This window comes from Schistocerca americana, chromosome 7 (genome assembly GCF_021461395.2).
Source record: "Schistocerca americana isolate TAMUIC-IGC-003095 chromosome 7, iqSchAmer2.1, whole genome shotgun sequence".
Lineage (NCBI taxonomy): Eukaryota > Metazoa > Arthropoda > Insecta > Orthoptera > Acrididae > Schistocerca > Schistocerca americana.
The window spans coordinates 86,239,233-86,265,497 of record NC_060125.1 but is presented as its reverse complement, the minus strand read 5'-3'; the positions used below and the strand labels follow the sequence as shown (position 1 = coordinate 86,265,497).

The 26,265-nt window shown below is 43.6% G+C and overlaps 1 protein-coding gene across 1 annotated transcript in view; it reads left to right on the top strand.

Annotated features, from left to right (window-relative positions):
* Window positions 1-25,731, top strand: part of LOC124623174 (serine protease HTRA2, mitochondrial) — a 51,934-nt gene extending 26,203 nt beyond the window's left edge. The window contains exons 5-7 of the mRNA XM_047148977.1: window positions 16,378-16,525; window positions 22,981-23,146; window positions 25,436-25,731. Of these exons, the coding sequence (XP_047004933.1) occupies window positions 16,378-16,525; window positions 22,981-23,146; window positions 25,436-25,598 (477 nt within the window). The 3' untranslated portion in view covers window positions 25,599-25,731. The remainder of the gene's footprint in view (window positions 1-16,377; window positions 16,526-22,980; window positions 23,147-25,435) is intronic.
* The last annotated feature ends 534 nt before the right edge of the window (window positions 25,732-26,265 follow it).

Genomic DNA, 26,265 nt, shown 5'->3' with positions numbered 1-26,265 from the left:
CAACAACATCGCATAGTGCCCTGTACGGGACTGGTTCAGCTAGTCCTATGCACATACTTAGGGATGAGTTGTAGCTGCTCATGACAATAAGTAATCCAGAGCCCCCCCCCCCCCCCCCCCCCCCTTGATCACCCACAAAATACACTCCTGGAAATTGAAATAAGAACACCGTGAATTCATTGTCCCAGGAAGGGGAAACTTTATTGACATATTCCTGGGGTCAGATACATCACATGATCACACTGACAGAACCACAGGCACATAGACACAGGCAAGAGAGCATGCACAATGTCGGCACTAGTACAGTGTATATCCACCTTTCGCAGCAATGCAGGCTGCTATTCTCCCATGGAGACGATCGTAGAGATGCTGGATGTAGTCCTGTGGAACGGCTTGCCATGCCATTTCCACCTGGCGCCTCAGTTGGACCAGCGTTCGTGCTGGACGTGCAGACCGCGTGAGACGACACTTCATCCAGTCCCAAACATGCTCAATGGGGGACAGATCCGGAGATCTTGCTGGCCAGGGTAGTTGACTTACACCTTCTAGAGCACGTTGGGTGGCACGGGATACATGCGGACGTGCATTGTCCTGTTGGAACAGCAAGTTCCCTTGCCGGTCTAGGAATGGTAGAACGATGGGTTCGATGACGGTTTGGATGTACCGTGCACTATTCAGTGTCCCCTCGACGATCAGCAGTGGTGTACGGCCAGTGTAGGAGATCGCTCCCCACACCATGATGCCGGGTGTTGGCCCTGTGTGCCTCGGTCGTATGCAGTCCTGATTGTGGCGCTCACCTGCACGGCGCCAAACACGCATACGACCATCATTGGCACCAAGGCAGAAGCGACTCTCATCGCTGAAGACGACACGTCTCCATTCGTCCCTCCATTCACGCCTGTCGCGACACCACTGGAGGCGGGCTGCACGATGTTGGGGCGTGAGTGGAAGACGGCCTAACGGTTTGCGGGACCGTAGCCCAGCTTCATGGAGACGGTTGCGAATGGTCCTCGCCGATACCCCGGGAGCAACAGTGTCCCTAATTTGCTGGGAAGTGGCGGTGCGGTCCCCTACGGCACTGTGTAGGATCCTACGGTCTTGGCGTGCATCCGTGCGTCGCTGCGGTCCGGTCCCAGGTCGACGGGCACGTGCACCTTCCGCCGACCACTGGCGAGAACATCGATGTACTGTGGAGACCTCACGCCCCACGTGTTGAGCAATTCGGCGGTACCTCCACCCGGCCTCCCGCATGCCCACTATACGCCCTCGCTCAAAGTCCGTCAACTGCACATACGGTTCACGTCCACGCTGTCGCGGCATGCTACCAGTGTTAAAGACTGCAATGGTGCTCCGTATGCCACGGCAAACTGGCTGACACTGACGGCGGCGGTGCACGAATGCTGCGCAGCTAGCGCCATTCGACGGCCAACACCGCGGTTCCTGTTGTGTCCGCTGTGCCGTGCGTGTGATCATTGCTTGTACAGCCCTCTCGCAGTGTCCGGAGCAAGTATGGTGGGTCTGACACACCGGTGTCAATGTGTTCTTTTTTCCATTTCCAGGAGTGTATGATTGTTGTTGGCTTGTGGATTTATTTTGTGCTCCTGAGTAACTTTTTGCAATTGACAAAAGCTTCACGGTTTACCTTAGTGTATCAGTTGGCAATTGGAACTTCTCTCATTGATTATAGCCAGCTAACAACAGTCCAGAGTGGTCTTTTTTATGGGTGCTTGTCATAACAGCTTCGTCAGTTGGAGCTCTGGTCTCCCACGACCTATGACTGCTTGCAAGGCCTGCAAGGAGACCCATCTGTGAATAACATCATGACAGCAGTCTGCCAAAACTACAAATTTGAAGGGCTGCATTCTGTCATCGATAATTATTCATGCAATACATGTTCGTATCTGCTGGACGTGTTTGCCATTTACGACTTTCAGCACAAGTGCTTTTGTGTAACGCAGTAGTCTTCTTTATTGATGACGATAAGCATTTGGCATCACAAAAAAGGAAGCCCGTGAGTTGATTAGTGCCTGGACAGGTTGGCCATTGATGAAATTTCCCGTCAGCATGGTGAGTGTCGTCCATATCATCCGCAGCTGTTTGCCTAGCTCAATTTTCATGAATTCAGTGGCTAAGCAAGTGTCTTGTAACTCTGCATGGCGGCAGGGAATGGCTATGTCTTGTTGAAATGCGACCTCATTTGGGTAAGGTGATGGGCTTCATCCTGCAGGTTGTACTGCCTTCAGTTCGTAAAGAATTTCTGAACTGAAGCACGTCTGATGCAAGAACTACTGTGAGCCAACACCAAAGTTTTCAGGAATAGATTGCAAGAAAGATCTTTCCTTATCTTAAACAAGGCACTAACACCTTCTCTAGTTGTAGCATATTGTGACGAGAAAGCCAAGGCAGAGCTTAACGCTATTGCTGGCAGCTATAGTATATGTGCAGTTCCAGAACAAATTCAGGAAGGTGCTGAAAAGGTAATAGCTTTTGCTTTTAGATGAACTGCACTACAAGTGAGGAGGAGTGCCCTGCAGCTTTCTGGGTCATCAAAAAGTTCCAGCTGCATGTATTTGGCAAAACATTCTCCATTGTGTGGACACCATTCCCTATGCTGGCCAACTAGCTTGAACAATCCTTCAGTTTGACTGGCGAGATGGTGACTGAGGCTTCAGGAGAATGTCGTCACAGAGGTATACAAAAGCGGATGCGGACACAAGAACACTTGAATGCCTGTCAAGGAATCCTTTATCAGATCACAGCGGCATGGATGAAATCTCAGTCATCAGTGCACTAAATCACACAACTGCTGAACACAGGGAAGATGGAGCACCATTAAAAACCATAGCAGCCCCTGAAGGAGTAGGAGCTGCTGCAAGGAGAATTCCAGTTAATCAATGAACTTTGTATAACAGCACCTATGAACCAGTAAGATGCAAATAGTTGCTCAGCATCCAAGCTCAGCTACAGCATTCACATCGTTTTTCCTGCTCTATGGTCGTCAGACCAAAACGACGGTGGATACACTGTTCCTGTTTCAACTACATGATATTCATGATAGCTGTGTGAAACATCTTATCCCCGGGACCGAAGAAGCAATGCAGCTGGTTCACATACAGACCCTGGACCCCCAGGAGAAAGACGGAGCACTATAACTCCATGCACCGGCCATTGAGATATTGCCCTGGGGATGTGGTCTGGATTTTCACACTTGTGCGGAAAGTGGGATTATTGTAAAAGTTATTAAAATGGCACTTTGTCGGATCGTACCCTTTGTTGCTTTTCAGGCGTAACATACAAAGTTGAGTATTGTGATCCTTCATCAAGGAGACCAAAGAACAGGGACAATGTCCATGTTTTCCATCTGAAGCCCTACAACACTGAAGCACGGATTGATGATTGGTACTTCTCATTCAAGGAAGCTGAAGAGCAGCTCGACAGTTGTGAAGGTTTGATGGAAGGGTCTATCTGTGGTGCTCATTATAGTGGAGAGGATGTGACAACATGACCAGAATGTGAGGATTTCTTAGTGCTGCCATACAGAGGACATTCATGATGACAACACAAGATGGACAAGTGAACAACAAACAAACAGGTTCCAAAAAGTGACCGAGTGAGAAACCAAGGTGATGTGACAACGTAATAGAGACAATCGAGAGTGTCAAACCAGTGATACACAACAGCAGCAAATAAGAGACTGAAGGATCACTTGCCGTCTGGCCCTGTTTATCTCAGCTTTTCGGCTGTATTTATGTTGGCAATGACTAGAGCTATTGGCAGGGCCATTTCACACGAGAAACAGTGGGTGGCCTGTCTTTGTGACTGAGGCCCTTCACCGGTACTGCCGCCACCTTTGGACTGTCTTCAGCAAATTTCTTCTAGGATGAATTAAAATTTTTGGGCTGGGTAACGACAATTTTATCCAAATAAAAATTAGTGGAAGTGGCTAGACTTCTTAGGTTAGTTTATTTAACCAAACTTTGTTTTGCAAAGAATAGACACAGAAGTAGCTGTGTGACATAAAGCCATTTCCTGAGTTTCCTGAACCCAGTGCTCCAAATGTCCTTTCACTAGGCCAGAATTATAAATGTAACATATTGTGCATATGTTGGGAAAAACACACTTCTGTACTACTACGGTATTGATGACAAATGGCTGGAAACAGTGTCTGCAGTAAAATATCTAGAAGTAAGTACACCAAGTGACCTTATGTGGAATGACCACATGAAACAAATGGTAGTAAAAGCAGATGTCAAACAGATTCATAGGAAGAATCTTGGGGAAATGTAACTCATCCACAAAAGAAGTGGCTTACAAGGCACCTGTTTGACTAATTCTTGAGTATTGTACTCTTACCATGTAGGACTGATAGAGAGAATGATAGAGAATCTAATGTAGAGTGGCATGTTTTGTCACAGAATTGTTTAGTTAGTGTAAGGGCATTATGGAGATACTCAACAAACTCTAGTGGAAGATGTTACAAGAGACATTGTGCATCATGGAGAGGTTTACTTATGAAGGAAGGTTCAAGAGAGTGGTTTCTGGGAAGTCAGACAACATATCACTTCCTCCCACTCACATCTCGCGAAATCACTATAAAGATCAAATTTGAGAAATTAAAACTACCGCAGAGAAAGTCATTGTTCCCAAGTGCCATTTGCAAGTGGAACACGAAAGGGGGATCAGTTAGTGGTACCAGTACTCTCCACTTCACAACATCTGGTGGCTTCTGGAGTTCTGATGTAAATGTAGAAGATTTATTTATTACTTATTTGGTTTAGTTGATATCCACCTATTAAGCAGATACTCTGTTTATACAAACAGGGTACATATTCTGATATAATCATCCATAACAAAATTGAAATTAAATGTTAATGTGATAGATCCAGGACTTCCCATTGTTTGATATTAATGTGATAGACGTATTTACATGTATAACAATTCAAAACAAATGTTACTAAATACTTATGTGCCTGTGTCTTTCAGATATGTTCCTATAATGTGATAAATCCACATACCATTTGTATTTAATAGAACAGTAATAGACGTCAGCAGTGGAGTCTTCAGCTGATTCAGCTTGTGATATAGTTTCGTTTGCTGTATCTGATGCTTGGTGCATGCTAGTATTACCATGATTTAAGCCAGCTTCCTCTTCATTTTCATGACCAGACATTGGTGAATCAATAAATTTTATGAAGATGACTGGGGTAACATCCATATCCTGACCACATTCTTATTATGGAGCTCTAGTGCTGTTTACTCATTCAGACTCCAGTAAGCCACAGTTTCGTTAGCAGTTTCAGTTGAATATGACCATAAAATCTTCCTTTGTTTCTTGGGGTAACTGTCCACTCCTTATTCCATTCTTCCTGTGCTTGGTGGCGTGATTTTACAAACAACATTCCTTGAGATATGCCTCGGGTTCTACTTTCTTTAACATACCTGACGACAATTTTGTTTCCAGTTATGCCTTTATGTCCTTTGGGTCTCAAGAAGTTTACATCAGTATCAACTTTTATTGCAACATGAATCAGACTCACAATATTCTGTATGTAATCAGTTATGGTTACATTCCAATATAAAGTTTCCTTCCTATGGAGACTACCTTAAGAGTCTGTTAAGATTAAAACTTTGTCAGATTCATGTCTTTTTCTGTAGGTAGTCATGTCATAAATTGCTAATATTTCCACAGTATAAATGGACAGTTCAGTAAATACAGCATACCTCCTCGTAATATTTGTTAATGGGCAATAGAGCATGTACCGTTTCTTCTAACAACTTGTAGCCATCTGTGTAAATTTAGATGTAATTTCATCACCTGTTTTCTGTGACAAAGTTGTCTGTCTGTTCTTGGTATTGCTTTTCAAGGTTGGCAGGTAAAATACCTTGTTGCCCAAGGAAGCTGACCTGTATGGACAGATGCATTCTTGAATCTCGCGGTCTTGAAATAGTTATGTAACTGGGGTCCATTTGTCATTTTACAATTTGTAGTCAAATGTAAACGAGACACATGGTATGAAAGTAAGCAAACTTTTCGTTGTTTCAAAATTAATTGCCACAGCTGTTAATGTATTTATCCCACTGCGATACAAGACAGTCAGTGCCTTCATGGAAAAGTGTTTGTGGTTGCCTACCAAACCATGATTGTACACAGGAGTGTGCCTTTTCAGCCGAAGCAAATTGATGGCTGTGAATGTCTTTCTTCAGCACTCCAAAAATATGGAAATTGTATGAGTAGAGACCGGGACAGCATAGTTCCAACAATCTTGACAATGTGTAGACCCTTCTGGGCATGATCATGTTTTCATGGGCAATCACAAACATTTTTCCGTGAAGGAATTGACTGTCTTGTCACACATGGGATAAATGTATTGACAGTTATGGCAATTACTTTTGAAATAATAAACAGTTTACTTAATTTTTTTCGATCTCTCTCATTTTCATTTGACTGCCCCTTATGCTACGTATTTTTATGCTAAGCACTGTTGTTGAATGTAGAGTGGCATGTCTTTTCTTTCTGCAAGGGGTGTGTTAGTCAGTGATGTCGACATAGTATCCAAGCACATTCTCATCACTCTGTATTGTAGTTATGTCATCAGATTTCTTTAATACATATTTTGTCACATACCCATAGGATGACATCCATGGCCAAGCAACTTGAGTCTAACAGTGAATCCTCCAACAACCCTGACTATGATATGATAGGCTTCTAGCGGCTGAAGAGTTGGGAGGACACAAGTTGTAGAATGGTGGCATGTTTACAGTGATATTTTCTAAGTGATAGAATGATTGTGCACGTGCATGAGAGTGAAAATGGGTAGACTGGCTGTGATTTCAACAGAGTTTGTGTTATGTTCTTTTTTATTGTTTACTGATGTTAACATTTGTACAGAATATTTTAGCAAATGCACTAACAAATATGATGATAGAGTGTGGTGTGGTGTGGTCTGATGTGTGTGTGTGTGTGTGTGTGTGTGTGTGTGTGTGTGTGTGTGTTTAGCCTGTCACCCCACTGTTACACACACACACACACACACACACACACACACACACACACACACAAACGTTTAGAAGAGGTGAATGGAAGGAACTGCGCGTGTCTTTCAAACTCAACCTTTCCTTTTGTACTGTGAAAGGGTTTATCATTTCTCATATTGTCTGTATCACCTAAGAATTTCTATTATGTTTTTAGTAACAAGTTACTGGGCCACTTCCAACATGAGGGGCTTTCGTTTGCCAAAGAGGTATTAACTTCCAGAATGAAGTCAACCAAAAGGTTAGCTAAATTAACATTAATATGAACATTAAGTTCAAGATCTTTGACTGCTTCAAACCATTCGTTGGCCAGGTCTGTCACCACACAGCTACCAAAACAGAAAAACCACTTTTGTGAGGGGGCAGGAATATACATGTTTTAAAAATTTGCATAAATAATTATTGTATCATCTGTGTCAAGCACCCTTGTTGTCACCAGAATGGATCTCTATTTTCCTAGGATTGTAACATAGAACCTAAATTTCAAGGCATTGCAGGTCACTGTTTGTGTGCCTTGTTTTGGTCTGTCCTTCTAGAGGCCATCAGCGATAGGGCATCAGAGTCGGGCAATTGTGGAACAGTAAAACAGTTCATTAAAGCCAATGAAGAAGAGAGAAGCAATTGAGAAAACAAGTGAAGAAGCAAGGCAGTGACACACACACACCAGATATTGGTAGCTAATGATGCTAGTGTAACTCGAGAATTGCTGTCTTTAGAAGCTATCAGACAGTTGAAAATCCAGGATGGAATGTAACAATATTATGAAAAAGGAAGTTGCTACTCACCATATAGCAGAAATGCTGAGTCGCAGATAGGCACAACAGAAAGACTGTCACAAGTAAAGCTTTCGGCCAGTAAGACTTTCATACACACACACACACACACACACACACACACACACACACACACACTGCTTGTGTCTGTATGTGTGGATGGATATGTGCGTGTGTGCGAGTGTATACCTGTCCTTTTTTCCCCCTAAGGTAAGTCTTTCCGCTCCCGGGATTGGAATGACTCCTTACCCTCTCCCTTAAAACCCACTTCCTTTCGTCTTCCCCTCTCCTTCCCTCTTTCCTCATGAGGCAACAGTTTGTTGCGAAAGCTTGAATTTTGTGTGTATGTTTTTGTTTGTTTGTGTGTCTATCGACCTGCCAGCGCTTTTGTTCGGTAAGTCAGCATCACCAATGCACCAGTCATGCAATCTACAAGCAAACTGCAACCGCTGTGCTGCATTCTATGTGGGCATGGCAACCAACAATCTGTCTGTCGGCATGAATGGCCATTGACAAACTGCGGCCAAGAAACAAGTGGACCAACTTGTTGCTGAGCACGTTGCCAAACACGACATCTTTCATTTCAGTGACTGCTTCACAGCCTGTGCCATATGGGTCTTTGCCACCAACAACAGCTTTTCTGAGTTGCGCAGATGGGAAATTTACCTGCAATACATCCTATGTTCCTGTAACCCTCCTGGTCTCAACCTTTGTTAGTCACTGTCCTCACCCATCCAGCCCCTTCACTGTTCCCATTCCAGGAATACACAGCCCTCATTCCACCATCGCACCCAGTTACTTTACTTCTCTCCTTTTCTGCTACCCTGCCCCCTCCCCACCTCTCCCCTGCTGCCCCCTGTGGGTCTGGGGTTTAGAATAGGCCCGAGGTATTACTGCCTGTTGTAAGAGGCAACTAAAAGGGGTCTCTCACATTTCGGCCTTTATGTGATGGTCCCCTATAGGGTTTGACCTCCATTTTTCAAAATTTTTCCGAAGACTGAGACAATTGGGGAAGGGTGCCTTACAAGGTGCATCATGCCCATCATGTGCTGAGACCTATCGCATCCTTCGCCGACGCGGATCTGCACTTCTACTCATTCTCCAACTGTTGGGCGAAGTCACCCTCCTGGGTGCTTATTTTTCCATCAACTATGCACTATCGTTTTCTTCACTGACAATGATAATGGACTTGTTTCCTTGGTTGCACCTGATACTCAGCACGGTAGCAGACCATTGTGGTGGGGCCGCCATGTGCCCTGTAGGTTGTAGCCCCCTGACCACACAGGCATCGCTCTGCTGACACCTGCACCGTTAACTCCCCACGTATGCTGAGGAGTAGATGCTCGTCACCTTGGGGCATCAGGACTCCTGGCAATGGCCATCCCGCCAGGTGGCCTTTGCTGCGGCTGGGCCGCACCCATGGAGAGGGCCCTTGGTCGGATTGGGTGGCATCAGGGCAGATGACATGCGTTGAAATGTAGTACATCATCTCTTGCTGGTGGTCAAACACCAGCAGTCTCTAAGCGTTCATGGGCTCAATTCAACACGCAGTAGTATGACCCCAAATCATTCGCCTCCCTGGCCACACCATGGGAGGAACGTCAGGCTAAGGATGGCAGCAGCTCATATTTGCCCTGATACCTTGTATGTTTGAGAGCTGATGGGGAATCTTTCATGACGATGAAGCCTCAGTTTTTTGTTGAGCATTTAGAGGACAGGTTTGGGGAGGTGGAGGGCTTGTCCAAAATCAGATCCTGTTCAGTCCCGATCAAAACAGCATCGTGTGCCCAGCCATGGGCGTTACTCCCTCGCGACAAGCTGGGGGATATTTCTGTAAGCATAACGCCCCATAAGAGCTTAAGTATTGTCCAGGGTATCATATTTCACAGGGAACTTCTTTTGCAGTCTGATGAGCTCACGCCGATATAGAGCGGCGAGGTGTACGTTTCGTTCAGCATGTCCACCGGGATCCGAGGGATAGTCAGGTTGCCACCGGTGCCTTCATTTTGGCCTTTAAGAGTGATACATTACCCAAGAATGTCAAAGTGATGGTCTACCACTGTGATGTAAAGCCCTATATCTCTCCCCCAATCCGGTGCTTTAAATGCTGGAAGTTCAGCCATATGTCTTTCCGCCGTACTTCCAACGTCACATCTTGAGATTGCGGATGCCCATCACATCCCAATACTCCATGTGTCCTGCCTCCCATCTGGACCGACTGACCTACACTGAGGCTAAAAGAAAATTTGAATGCTTACATCCTGTATGTACAACTTCGTCTTACAACGCCACTGCAACAGTTCTAGCCCCATCAGCTCCACCAACCCCAGTCACCTCTCAAGAGTCGGAAGACTGCACCTGCCCCCTTGACCCCCTTGATGGTGTGTGGCACTTCCCTCCCTGTTGCTGCTGCACCACCTACTTCGGGAGGAACCCCCCCCCCCCCTCCCTCTCCTCCCCGACCATCAGGGATATCAGTCCCCACTTTTACAATGGAGAAGCGTAAGTCTTCGTTGGCTCCTCTCGATACGAAGGGGTCCCTTGGGTCACTCCCTTCCCAGGTTTCTGCTAGTGGAAAAGATGACACCCACCAGTGGCTGAAGAGCCCAAAGGCAGCTGGTCGTAGGACTTCATGCTCATTCTCAGTCCCGGAGACGGAATCAGTGCAGTCCTCCCAGCCAGGGAAACCCAAGGAGCAGCGAGAGAAATCCAAAAGGAAGATCCTCAAGACCAAGGGAACTGCGGTGGCACCCACGCCACCGCTACCTACAAGCTCTGCGACTGCAGATGAAGTGGAGATTTTGGTGTCTGCTGAGGACCTAGATCTCCCCAGACATTCAGGCACAATGGATATAGACTGCTCAGGCAGCAAGTCAGTGACAGCAGGTGACCCTGAGGCATAAACTGCCTCATTGAATGTTCCATGCCTTCCCAGTTTCATGATGATGTCATCCTCCAGTGGAATTGTGACAGTTTTTTCCACCACCTGGCTGAGCTATGGCAACTATTAAGCTTTACACCTGCTTTCTGCATTGCCCTCCAGGAAACCTTGTTCCCAACAATGCGGACCCCTGCCCTCCATGGCTATAAGGTATATTACAGGAACTGTAGTGACTATAATCGAGTGTCAGGTGGAGTTGGCGTTTATGTCCTAAACTCAGTCTGTAGTGAAACTGTGCTCCTTCAAACTCCTCTTGAAACTGTGGCTGTCAGAATAAGGATGACGCAGGAAATAACTGTCTGCAATGTAGATCTTCCTCCAGATGGTGCAGTACCCCTGAATGTATTAGTTGCACTCCCTAAAATACTTTTGGGAGATTTTAATCATGCTTACTGGCTGAGGCAGAGATGTCGAAACTTTACTGTCTTAGTTCGACCTCTACCTCTTAAATACTGGGGCTTCCACACATTTCAGTGTGTCTCACGGTAGTTACTCAGCCATTGAGTTATCACTTTGCAGCCCAGGACTTCTCCCATCTATCCGCTGGAGAGCACATGACGACGTGTGGTAGTGGCCACTTCCCCATCTTCCTGTCACTGCCCCTGCGTCAGGCCCACAGACGCCTGCCCAGATGGGTTTTAAACAAAGCGGACTGGGAAACTTTCACCTCTGCTATCACCGTTGAATCTCCTCCACACGGGAACATCGTTGTGATGGTTGAACAGGTGTCTACCACAAACCTTTCTGCGGTAGAAAATGCGATCCCTCACTCTTCAGGGTGCCCCCCGGCGAAAGGCGGTCCCTTAGTGGTCGCCAGAAGTCGTTGAAGCAATTAAGGAGTGCCGGCGAGCTTTACAGCGGCACCCTCCCCTTGAGCCTTTAAACGGCCTCGTGCTCGCGTTCCCCAACTTATCAAACAACGGAAGCAAGAGTGTTGGGAGAGATACGTCTCGACCATTGGGTGCCATACGTCACCTTCCCAAGTCTGGGCAAAGATCAAACGTGTTTTCGGGTACCAGACCCCAACAGGTGTCCCTGGCGTTAACATAAATGACATGTTATCTACTGACGCAAATGCGATTGCCGAGCACTTTGCTGAGCCCTGTGCTCGAGCCTCTGTATCAGAGAATAACCTCCTAGCCTTTCGCACTCTCAAACGACAGCTGGAAGGGAAAGTTCTCTCATTCACTACACACCACAGTGAATCCTATAACGCCCCATATACACCCTTGCACATTGCCCTGACACTGCTCCTGCACCAGATCGGATCCACAGTCAGATGATTAAACATCTCTCATCTGATTACAAGCAACATCTCCTCAACATCTTCAACCGGATCTGGTGCGATGGCATCTTGCCATCACAATCGCGGGAAAGCACCATCATTTCAGTGCTCAAACCCGGTAAAAACCCGCTTGATGTGGACAGCTATCAACCCATCAGCCTCACCAACATTCTTTGTAAGCTGCTGGAATGTATGGTGTGTCGGCGGTTGGGTTGGGTCCTGGACCAGGTGGTCTACTGGCTCCGTGTCAGGGCGGCTTCCTCCAGGGTCGCTCTATCACTGATAATCTTGTGTCCCTCGAGTCTACCATCGGAACAGCCTTTTCCAGACACCAAATCCTGGTTGCCACCTTCTTTGATTTACGTAAAGTGTATGACATGACCTGGCGACATCATATCCTAGTCACATTATATGAGTGGGGTACCCGAGACCCACTCCCGACTTTTATCCAAAATTTGCTGTTGCATGAACTTTCCGTGTCCAAGTAGGTACCTCCCATATTTCCCCCCATATCCAGGAGAATAGAGTCCCACACGGCTCTGTATTGAGTGTATCTCTATTTTTAGTGACCATTAATGGTCTAGCAGCAGCTGTAGGGCTGTCCGTCTCACCTTCTGTGTATGCAGACGACTTCCACATTTCATACTGCTCCACCAGTACTGGTATTGCTGAGCGGCACCTACAGGGAGGCATCCACAATGCACAGTCATGGGCTCTAGCCGACACTTTCTAGTTTTCGGCCGCAAAGTCATTTGTTATGCACTTCTGTCAGCATCGTACCGTTCATCTGGAACCAGAACTTTAGCTTACTGATGATCCAATCACTGTAATGGAGACACATCGATTCTTAGGACTTGTTTTCAACACCCGATTGACTTGGCTTGCTCACCTTATCAGTTTAAGCGGAAGTGCTGGCAGCAGCTCAATGCCCTCTGCTGCCTGAGCAACACCAACTGGGGTGCAGATTGCTCTATGTCGCTGCGGTTCTACAGAGCCCTTTTTCAGTCCCGCCTTGACTATATGGTTTATGGTTCGGCGGCACCCTCAGCGTTACGTTTACTCAACCCTGTGCACCACTGTGGCATTCTCTTAGCGACAGGAGCTTTTAGGACGAGTCTGGTGACCTGTGTCCTAGTGGAGGCCGGAGTCCCTTAAATTGCAGGTTAGGCATGCACAAGTGCTGGCCAGTTACGTAGCACACGTTCATAGTTCTCTTGTGCATCCGAATTACTGTCTCCTTTTCCCACCCACGGTGGTTCATCTTCCGCATCTGCGGTCCAGGTCATGGCTTCCAATTGCAGTTCGTGTCCAGTCCCTCCTTTCCGAACTGGAGTCCTTGCCTTTACCACCTATACGTGAGGTCAATTCACGTACACTTAGGTGACGGCTTCGCCTGGATCTCTCACGTGGCCGTAAGGACTCAGTTAACCCTGCGGCTCTCCGCTTGTCATGTACCGAGGCCATGAAGTGGTTTACACGGACGCCTCAATGGCTGATGATCACATCGGCTTTGCGTGTGTCCATGGAGGACATATTGAACTGCACACCTTGCCTGATGGCTGCAGTGTGTTCACTGTCGAGGTGGTGGCTATATCTCATGCTCTTGAGCACATCTGTTCATGCCCTGGGAAGTCGTTTCTTCTGTGTACTGACTCCTTGAGCAGCCTACAAGCTATCGACCAGTGCTACTCATCCTTTGGTATCGACCATCCAGGAGTCCCTCTGTGCCCTGGAATGGTCCAATTGTTCAGTGGTGTTTTGTGTTGACCCCAGGTCACATTGGAATCCCAGGCTACGAACTTGCTGACAGGCTGGCCAAACAGGCTATGCGGATGCTGCTTATGGAGATCAGTTCTCCGCAACTGACCAGCGTTCAGTACTAGGCTGCAAGGTTTTGCAGCTTTGGGAGACAGAATGGCATAGCCTCTGTACGCACAACAAACTGCGTGCCATTAAGGAGACTACGAATGTGTGGAAGACCTCCACGTGGGACCCTCGCAGGGACTCTGTGGTTCTCTGTGGGCGTGGTATTGGCCACACTTGGGTGACACATGGTTACCTCCTGCGCCGTGCTGACCCACCTTCATTTTGGTGCGGCACCCGGCTGACAGTGTCCCATATCTTGGTGAGCTGTATTTCTTTGGCTGCCCTGCGACGGAGTCTTCAGTTACTGGACTCGTTACCACTTAGTTTTAGCTGACAACACCTCATCGACTAACTTAGTTTTACATTTTATAGGTGATGGTGGATTATCATTCTATATAAGTTTTCGTGCATCTCCTTTGTCCATTTGTGTTCCCCACTGAAATATGCTCACTATTTTTTATATACTTGAATTTAGCATATTTCGTGACAGTACTCACTTTTCCGTGAAATGTTTATAAGATGATATTTGACTTTTCTGTGTTGGCTTCAGTCGTCTAGTGAAAGTATGATTCCACAATGCTGTTTCATCGGCTGCAGAAATGACCTGGTTCAATGCATTTGCCTCATTTTTGGTGTTTCAAATACCATTTCTTTGAATGTGGTCCCTTCTTGATGTTTATGTAAAAAGTAGTAACATAATTCATTTTTTCTGTTCACTTGCAAACTATTATAACGGCGACCTGCACATTGTTCCACCGTCACACACACACACACACACACACACACACACACACACACACACACACCGAGAGTTCACTGCCGATTGACTACGGTCAAAGACGACTACAGTGTCAAAGACATTTCACACAACACACAAGCTTCCACTTGCAACCAGTCTCTTTGATATTCTTTGTCACATCTGCTAATATTAATCAATATGCTGTCACTCTCAAACATATAAGCAAATTGGCATAAAATAAGGCAAATTACAATTCCCAAAAATATATTCTGACTAAAATATAAGAAAAAATTTACGACCTCCCTCATTAGATTCGTATTGACAAATTCAGTAGAAAATAACACATCTCCCAGATCCATTACACCACTCTAATGCTTTTAGGCTGGATGTTTTTATGTGTCACAGAGTGGGTGGCTTTTCCTTTTTATTGTCATGGTCAGCCAGCCACGGTCATCTGCTCTCTTGTTTTTATCCCTTCTACCTGTTTCTTGCTTCTCTCTGTAGTTTTCTTTTCCTGTTCTGTCGATAGTAGTGTTGGTTGTCCTCCTGCCGTTATTCTCGTTCTTCTGGTTCTTCCATTCTCCTATTATTGTGCTGTACGTCTCCTTTCTTTTCTTCTTTCCCTTGTGTAATTATTTTACCGGGAACAAGGGACCAATGACCTCACAGTTTGGTCCCTCCCCCCTCTTTAAACCAACTAACAAACCAATCTCCCCTGCCCTCCACTAACCTGCAGCAGTTCACTGTCCCCCACCCCTACCACACTGTCCCTCCCCTTCCCCAACCCAGCCTCCTCCTTACCCCCACCCACAACAGTGGCCACTCCCATCTTGAACTGGTGCTGCTGTTCGCAGTGTGGTTTCAGTTGCTCGAGACTGCTGTTGTGTGTTTTGTCTGTTGTTGACAAAGACGTTACTGGCCAAAAAGCTTTGTGACAGTCTTTTTGTTGTGCCTATCTGCGACTCAGCATCTCTGCTGTAGGTGAGCAGCAACTTTTCTTTTCATAATATTATATCTTTAGAAACTGCTTCGTTGTAATTTTACACTAAAAAGAGCAACTGATGAACTGCTTATCTTCAATGTATCTTATTCTAGCTTGATTAGAAGCAATAGTACTTCCCTTGCTTTGACACTGAACCAGTTTATAAAGATAGCACCTACTTTCACCAGCCACCTAGTTTCAGGGTACACTAACGTCAACAGCCACCATGATATGAGGCCCCACCTGATAGTACTTGTTGCAGGTGATCGTGCACACCATGGGACATAACAGTGGCAACACTATCACTAATTATAGGCCATAGTTGCATTGCTGAACATTTGCATCAGATTGGCGTGTATCCATTGCTCAAATGTGTAGTTTGTAATGAAGAAGGTACATTATGAACTGGCATGATTTACTAACATGTGAAAAATTACAACAGTATGGATGATCAACTGGATAGTTACATTAGGATGCATGAAAACAAAGACCCATGTATCAACAAAAGCATAAATTAAAAAAGATGTGCATACTAGTCCTAAGAAATTCTCTGAAGTGTAAGGTGTTCTTAGAGTTCATTATTGTCATTATTGTAATATATTACTACAAACATGTTACATAAATTTTGAAGCATTTTAATTTTCTTTAGTATTCTTTTCGTAGTGAATAATTTGACGATACCTAGCTTGATATATGCTTGTTTTTCGTTGCTTTTCTTATAATTATTGCAAGTGTAATGATTTGAAAAATATGTTTTAGTTTGGGAATTCTGGAGGCCCACTGGTTAACTTGGATGGAGAAGTTATCGGCATTAATTCCATGAAAGTCACAGCTGGTATTTCATTTGCAATACCTATTGATTATGCCAAGGAGTTTTTGAAGAAAAGTGAGGAAAGAAAGAAAGCAGGTTTGTTATTTCTGTAATTGAGTTCTTTTTTCTATTTTTCACAGTAGAATATCAACAAGAATTTGGCAAATCATTTAAAAACCTGTAATATTTATAAATCCATGAAAAACTAGGGTACTCTGGCTGAGACAGTATGAAATCCCAAGTAGGAAAGCTGTTAAAAGTAAAATCAGTTGAGGTATATTTTTTTAATTATTGTGCAATACACAGCATTAAATTATAGAAAAGTAGGATCTAATGTGCTTAGACACCCAAGAGGTGCACAAGAATAGGAAAGTGAAGTGTGGCAGATGCATTTCATCTGACTCTGAAGTAAACATCGATTTTTCTGCTAGCCTATGTGTCTGTAGCTCACAAAACAGGCCATTTGCAGGAGATATCTGATCTTTGGTAAGGAGCAAAATATCCTATAAGGCAAGGTTACTGAGCTTCTCTTACACCGAGATGAAGAGGGCACTTAAAACATATGTCCGTAAGCCATGTGGCTCAGCAATGAACCTTCATATTCAGGATACACTTCCAACTATGCAAAACACACAAACTAACCAACTACACTGATGAGCCAAAACAATATGACCACTGCACACTGCGAGGTTGAATGTCTCCTGGTGGTGGTGGGAGCATGTGTCGCAATATGGAAAGAATGAAAGCGGAAAAGAGATGAATGAGCAGTCATTATAGTGAAGATATAGGCGGCCCAGATGCAGAAATCCACCGATATAGGCAGTTTTGACAAAGGGCACATTGTTGTGGCATTGCGGCTGGAAACGAGAATTTCTGAAACAGCAAAGCTGATCACCTGCTGACATACTATCTGTTGTGAGCACCTATGGAAAGTGGTTGAAGAATGGTGAAATAGCGAGTAGGCCTTATGGTACTGGACGATCACGTCTCATCACAAAACATAGAGGTAGGATTATCCCCCATTGTGTAATCCAACATGGACAGTACTCTGTGGCAGATCTGGTGACAGAGTACAATGCTGGTGCTGGCACAAGTGTTTCGAAGCACACTTTTCACAGGCCATTGTTGAACATGGAGCTCCACATCACAGGACCCATACATGTTCCTGTGTTGACTCAACGACGTCTGCAATTGTGATTGCAGTGGGCACAGCATTGCTGAGTTTTCACTATGGATCAATAGAAACATGTGTCGAATGGACCGCATTTCGTGTCACACCAGATTGATTGTTGGATGCTTACACGCTGACATACAGGTGAATGACTGCATGGAACATGCACCGCATCACAAATGTAAACCGGTGAGGGCAGAATTGTGCTGTGGGGTACACTGAGTTGGTCTCCTATGGGATCTGTTGTTGTAATCAAAGGCATCATGACAGCAGTGAGCTATGTGAACATAATTATTGCAGACCACCTGCATTGCTTCATGCTTGAAGTCTCCCCCTACGGTGATGACATCTTTCAGCAGGGTAACTGTCTGTGTTGCAAGGTCAGAATCGTGCTACAGTGGTTTGAAGGGCATTATAGTGAACTCACATTGATGTCTTGGCCAGCAAATGTACCTAATCTGTACCCATTGGAACACGTGTTGGGGTGCCACCTGTGTGCCCGTAAATCACCATCCCGTGATTTGCAGGAATTGCTTGACCTGTCATAAGTGAATGAAAATAAGCAAAGTAGACTGATTTTTGTATTGAACTATCACTTACTTCAGATTCAGTTCGAATAGTAAAAATGGCAGCATTTAAGTCTTTGAACAAGATCCTGAATGTGGGCTTTCCACAACAGTTTACTATCTATCTGAACACCCAGAAATTTGAACTGTTCTATTCCACTAATCATATGCCTATTCTGTGAAATTAAAATTTTGGGTTTTGTTGAATTGTATGTTATTAACTGTAAAAACTAAGTCTTACTGCAATTTAGCATTAGTTTATTTTCTACAAGCCATGAACTTATGTCTTGAACTGCACTATTTGAAACAGTGCCAATGTTGCACAGAAGATTACTACCGAGCAAGTGTCATCAGCAAACAGAACTATTTTAGAATCACCTGTAATGGTAGATGGCTTGTAAGGAACAGGAGTGGCCCCAGCACTGATCCCTGGGGCACCTCCCATTTAACCGTGCCCCACTCAGACCCCACATCACAACCGTTTTTAACACTGCAGAGAATGACCTTTGCTGTATATTATGAACCAGTTGGGAGCTACTCCCCATATTCCAGAATGGTCCAACTTTTGGAGCAATATTTTGTGATCAACACAATCAAATGCCTTAGTTAAATCAAAAAAGATGGCTAGTGTTCGAAACCTTTTGTTTAGTCCATCCAGTACCTCACAGAGAAAAGAGAATATAGCATTTCATTTGTTAAACCACTTCTAAAACAGAACTGTGTATTTGATAGCAAATTATATGAAATAAAATGATCACTTATCCTTACACACACAGCCTTTTCAATAAGTTTAGCAAACACTGATGGCATAGTAATAGGTCTAGAATTGTCTACATTATCCCTTTCTTCCCGTTTTATAAAGCGACTTTACTACTGAGTACTTTAATCGTTCAGGAAACTGACCATTTTTAAAGGGAAAATTACAAATATGTCTAAGTACAGGGCTCACATGTGCAGCACAGTACTTAAATATTCTGCTACTTACTCCATCATATCCTTGAGATTCCCTAGTTTTCAGTGATTTAATTATTGACTCAATCTCCCCCTTGTCAGTATCACAGAGGAGTATTGCAGACATCAGTCTCTGAAAGGGATTTTCCAAGACTGTTATATGATTTCCTGTAGAAACTAAGTTTTTATTTAATCACCAGCTATGTTCAGCTCTATTGTGACTACTTGTAACATTTTGATATAATTCCCACTTTGTTCTACATGATATCCTTATCGCACTAGCCAGCCATCCAGGGTGTCGTTGACTGCAAGTGCCCTGTGTAGAACACTCTAATGGAATGCAACTTTCAGAGAGCATGAGAAATCTGTTAAGGAAAGCCTTACGTTTGTCATCTATGTTATCAGCAGTAAAAACATCCTGCCATTTTTATTCCTTAACGAGGCTCAAAAAACTCTCAATTGCCATTGGATTAGCTTTTCTACACAGCTTGTAATTAAATATAAATTTTGTTTGCGTACAAAAATCTTTCAGCGTTAAAATTTGTGCATCATGGTCTGAAAGGCCATTCATCCTTTTACTAACAGAATACCCATCTAGTGATGAAGAATGAATAACAATATTGTCTGTGGTTGTGCTGCTTTTTCTCTGCACCCTGGTAGGAAAAAAAAAAAACACAATCTGCATCAGTTCATATGAATTTAGGTGTTCTTCCAACAACCTTTTTCTTGCACAATCAAATACAATATTAATATTGAAGTCACCACATGTAACTAATTTTTGGTACTTCCTATAAAATGAACCAAGAACCCACTCTAGCTTGAACGGAAATGCTGTGAAGTCGCAGTTGGGGGACCTATAAATAACAATGATTAGAAGTTTAGTTCCACTAAATTAAACTGCCCTTGCACAATATTGAAATACCTGTTCAGTGCAGTGTTGTGATACATCTACGGACTCAAATGGAATACTGTTTATACTCTGCAAAGAACTCCTTGAAAAGCAGCCAGCTAATCTGTATCCTGGTAAAGGAAGCCTCTGAATTTTTAAATTATTTGTGTTCCAATATACTAATAATGTCAGAATCAACATCTATAAACAGTTCACTAACTTTATCTCTAATACATCTTATATTTTGGTGAAATATGCTAATTCTTTCACTACTTGGATACCTGATCTCCTTTGAAGGTGGTCCCTTTGTTAAAGGGACTTCCTTTAAGCAGGGATACCTATCAACTGACTTCAGTCTGAAAAAGGTGCAGCTCTTAACACAAACAACTACAGGAATTTTTCGATGAGTAATCTCACAACCACCCACTACACTGCCGGCCTCCCCTTCCCATACCTATTGAGGTGCAGGCCGTGCCTAGTGAACTCGATCTTTTGATAGACTCAGCTGGCACCACTGCAATGTGAGCCATGCCCTCCGCCATCAGTGCCTTCTTCAGCCCCATGTTAATGGCATAACATCTGCATTAAGATGAGGCCAATCACAACGCTGAAACAGTTGCATGAAGTGCACATTAGTGCCACCAGTTTGAGTAGCTAACTTTTCCAGGTCACCACCTTCATCATACTCCCGGTCCCTATCAAGACTGTTCCCAGCTCTAACCGCAATCACCATCTGATCCTCTTTCATAAAATTCCCACATAGCTCCCTTATGTTAACCATGCACTAGGCTTCATAATGCTGGTGACTTTTACTCACTCCCCAAAACTTACTGCAACTGGTAGGCTACACCTCTTCTTTGTGAACTACCTTCTGTTAGAATTTGCAACTGACTTAGGCTCCCTAACTGCTGAGGCTGCTGCATGTTTCCTATACCTAAAGCTGCAAGAGATGATGGAGTGGTTAAGGCACCAGACTCATAAATAGGAGGAATGTGGTTCAATTCATTAACTGTCCATCCAGGTTGACGATTTCTCCAGTAATGAAGTATCCAGTCCACAGTCGTAAGGTCAACTATGAAGACAGAGTGCCACTGGTAAAATGGCTACAGAAAACTGTGCAGTTTCTTTGGCAGTTGGGCCATAATGTTGTCGATTCATGAGAGCAAGACCAAGTTCCCATCTTCATGAATGATATGAATTATGACACTAAGATATCAGACATAATTCTTCATTAGGTTTAGAAAAACAGACAAGTACAACTTGCACAGCATGGCTGCTGTCTTCTCCAGGCACTAAGGTCTGACTCGGGCCTCAGTCTTCTCTGCTGGTGAGTATCAATCTATCCTAATACATATTGTTATTACTCCTTCCTTCCTGGACTTTCTGTTGTTCAGGGTTTTGAATGGTTTCTTTAACAGCACAACTGTATGGAGCACTGTTTGAAGGGTTGTAGGGAGAGACAGAGGTGCACAGTTACTGCTGTAAAGTAAAATAGAAACCTATAGAGCAGCACAAATGACACGACACAGACATTCGTGAGGTATTTTGCCATAGTTACATGCCACTGACTTGGATCGAAATATGTGCTTCAGTTTGAGGAGCAATGAAGCATACAACAGCTGTTACTTCATGTGGTAGATGAAATTTAGTTGAGGTGTTCACACACCATCTGCTCTCAATTAAACCATTGCAGAATTTTGGGAAAAAGAAGTGCACAAATTTTCCATGCCCATTTTCATTTTGATTAACTTCTCGTGATGTGGTTCAGGGTCATGTAGAAGTTTCTAGAAGAAATCATATTCACCATTGACTTTAGACAGCATTTATTTTCACAGTTGCAGTATACCACTTGATACCGGCATTAAGGCCAAAACTGCATTTGTGAAAATAAATGCTTTCAACAGTCACTGGTGAATGACATACAGTACTTTAAAAAATATTTTAACTTAATTTGGCTTACAGAAACATTCCATGAAAGGCTACTGTTTTTATTTACCTCCTTAATTCTGGGAAGAACATTATCGTACTATTATCTTCACCAGCTGCATATGAAGGACATTAGAGCATATTGTCAACTGCCTTCTTTTTTAGATCTGAGAATTCAGTCAGCTCCTGAGTGGTTTTCATTGGGAATTCAGGAGATCCTGCTTCACCACAGATAATTTGATCCTGTTGCCAGCAGCTACACAACAACCTAACAGGCTCCGTGTTTGAGCCAAGGAAATGATCTGCTCGCGGAATGCATAAATATGTTGAAACAAGCTAAGTATAGAGCTCCAGTTCTTGCAGTGCATGGAGCAAAGTGGACTGGGAAATAGAAATTCACAGGTAGCTGGGAGCAGACTGTATTGCCGACACTTGTGAGTTACTGTCAGCAAAACAGATACAGAATCCACTGCAGTATAGAAACGTGACATAACTTTGTGACATGTCGATAGCACCTGATGACGGCAATTATCTTTGTCTAAACTCTGTTTTGCTTTAGTTTTGTAATTTTATAACCCCCTTCCTCCCCAGAGAGATAAGGGAGGTAGAGATAGACAGGGTAGAGGAGGAGATGTACTGAGAAAGGGGCTGGAGGAGGAGATGGACAGAGAAAAGGGCTGACAGACAGAGCCAGAGGGGGGGGGGGGGGGACAGAGAGAGGGGAGAAGAGTAGATGTATGCAATACATGTGCAAAATACTTAATTTTGTACTTTTTCTTCTTTGTTTTTGTTTCTGTCTATTTTGGGGCATTTTTAAACCTAGAGAAATTGTAAGACCAGCTCTAATCATTATTCTCTGTGTAACCTTAATTTTTGTAATTGCATTTTCAAAAGATGGACAGCGTACATTTGTATCCATTTTTGCTTCTCGGTGTTGTTACATAATTTGTGTCACCACATTAAATGCCATTTCTCTTTATTTGTTACATCAGTTAGTCTTTATTTTAATTGGACACGTGCATTTCATAATGAGACTTTAACGTTCCAGGGGCACCTACAGCGCTATCAACAAAGCGACGTTATATGGGCATAACAATGCTCACACTAACTCCAGATATTATATATGAACTTCAAAGCCGAAATCGTCCAATTCCACCTGATGTGACACATGGTGTACTTGTATGGAAGGTGGTGGTTGGATCACCTGCTTACAGGTTGGCAACTAAATTCATAACTATTATTATTGTTTTTAATGAGTCAGGGGAAGATCATATGGCATAAAAAGTGATCCACATACATAGTCAGTAGCTTGCAGGAGTTGCTACTAATACATTCTCAATGATAAAATTTGTTTATACCTGGCTTCTGCTTTCTGTCAGTGACCTTATTTAATTATTTATTTCTGAAGTGATTGCAATTTTAAATCACCGAAGTTGTAAATTGTGAGACTCAGCTGTTATTTATGTCTTCCCAATTTTTAACTTCTCTCTTACATCATCCTCATGAGTCTGAGTAAATGGATAAATGGTAAATGCGAAACCAGAATTTTAATTTAGATTTCAAAACAAATGAAAATTGTGGTTATCTATTATTCAGTTAATAGCTATTCCTGCTCACTTCAATGAGTCACATCTGTATTGTTTTCTTATGTCATACTAATATATAACACAAATTTAGACTGCTTGTGCACTAAGTAAGTCAAGTCATTGTGAGCTATACAATAGCCATAATGAATAAAATCTCTAAAATGTAACTACCATCAAATGAAGTGGAGATGCCGAGTCACTGATGGGCCCAACAGAAAGACTGTCATGTCAAACAAAGATTTTGGCCAAACAGGCTTTCATCCACACACACACACACACACACACACACACACACACACACACACACACACACACACACACACACGGCCTTGGATGCCAGAAACTGTGATCGTGTGTGTGCGAGTTGTGTTTGCATGAATGTGTGTGCCTGTATTGTCTAATTCTGATGAAAGTCTGTTTGGCCAAAAGCTTTGACAGTCCTTTTCTTGGGTTTATCTGCTATATGATGAGTAGCTACTAACCTTTTCATAATTTTGTCATTATTCTATCCTAGATTTTCCATTGTTTGATTTTACCATCAATGCTTTCTCACTCAGATTTGGTTGGAGGAGGAAGACTGCAGGCAATATGGTGAAACTGTGTGACAGGTTGTTGTACATTAGCACAGTGCTTAGTACTTTTTGTGTTAAATCATGAAACATTTGATCAGTGGCAATGTCTCTTTTCATCGTCGAGGCATTCTTGCATTTAATTTTGGCTACATGAATATAAAATTCTAGCTTAGAAATAATTTCACTGATCCAGCATATGGCTCAACAAGGGAGTGTAAGTTTTAAGAAATGTCCTATTAAGTTTTCATCCTTTGAATGTTTCCAACAAGACAATAAATGATTTCTTGAAGACCAAATAATGTCCTGAGATGACTGAAGAACCGTCCCAGCCACTGACAAATCGGAATTAGCTACAGCCAGAGTTTGCTCTTAAATCGAAATTGACTAAGCCCCCACCCCCACCCACTGTCCCATCTCCTCAAAGTGATTATTTGGTGTTGAAAAGTCTCAGAATATTATGTGCTGTTAAGGACACTGAGGCCCGATTGGTGTGAGTAGCAGTCATGGCTGGGGATACAGACGAGGTGTAGGGTGGGAAGTGGGAATTGGTGGGGAGACAGCTGGTAAGTGTTAGTGAAGATGTTATTGTGCGGCTTCTGGAAGTGTACAGGGATGTGGCAGAGACAGGGTGATGAGCTGCTAGGCGCAGTGTCAGGAGCCTATGCGTTTGGGGGGGGGGGGGGGGAATAAAACAGGAAATGGAAAAGGACTGCCACATGTGCACTGGGTGGACAAGAGGCATGTGTGAGGAAACAATGGGAGCAAGGAAGGGCGAAGAGGCAATACTGAGGCCATGGGGGGGGGGGGGGGTTCGGGAATGAAGTACTTGTTGCAGAGAGAGTTTCTAAATACACAGCTAAAAAAGGGTTATTTTGGTGGGAAGAATCCAGATGAAATGGACAGTAAAGGAGTCATTCAAGTTAAGCACATTATGTTACAGGGCTTGCTTGGCAACTGGGTGGTCCTGTTGTCAAGCCCAGAATTTGGTGCTAACCATTCATGTGAACAGACCGTTTGTTATTGGTTATGCCCATGTAAAATGCTGCACTTCCAGGCTGTAGCACCTAGAACTGCTTAGCCACCCCGGCCGGCTGAGTGATAACTAAGGTTTTGTCTTTGTCCAGTGACGATATTCTAAATTTGGAATGCTAATTTAACATAAGTAACTTATGAGTTGGTTGATAAATCTGTTATAAAATTAGCAGATTTTGGTTATTAAATCTCGCTGGATAAATTTTCACTGTTGTGGATGTTAATGAAAATCAGTAGTTTTACACTCCACAAGGTTTTTTTTTTTTTTTTTTGGTACATTCATTGTACTATCTGTCTTCTTTTATGTTGACAGTGGTGGTCTGATGCCTGGCGATATAGTAACATACATCAACGACGTTCCTGTTTCTTCGGCAACAAATATTTACCAAGCATTGGAAACTTGTACTCGATTGGAAATGATTGTTGTGCGTGGATTTCAGAAATTTAAGGTCACAGTTATACCTGAAGATCCCTGATACAGAGGAATAAGGTATTCTAAGCCATGTGTGATATGTATTTGATGCCAGTTGAAAAGTGAAATGAAAACTTCGGATAAAGTAATTTATTGTTTGTACACAATACACATGCATATATTTTACAAGAATAAAGTATATTTGTTGGTATGTAAGAATGCTTCTTTGTCCTATTTATTTTAGCTAGTAATATACCCCATATGTCATAATCATGATAAAGGTTATTATGTATACCTTGCCAGCTGACCAAAACACATACTCCTTACTCAAACAACAGGAAATCCAGGATGGAATGAAAGGGAAGTTGCCACTCACCATACAGCAGAGATGCTGTCGCATATAGGTGTGACAAAAAGACTGTCACAAATAAATCTTTCAGCCAGTAAGGCCTTCGTCAAAAATAGACGACGGACACACCCACTCCTACAAACGCAACTCACACACACGATTGCAGTCTCAGGCAGCTGAAGCCACCAGTTGCCTGAGAATGCAGGTGTGCGCCCGTGTTTGTGTGTGTGTGTGTGTGTGTGTGTGTGTGTGTGCGCGCCCGTGTGTGTGTGTGTGTGTGTGTGTGTATCATGTCCGTTGTCTATTTTTTGATGAGGGCCTTACTGGCCGAAAGCTTTATTTGTGACAGTCTTTTTGTTGTGCCTAACTGCGACTCAGCATC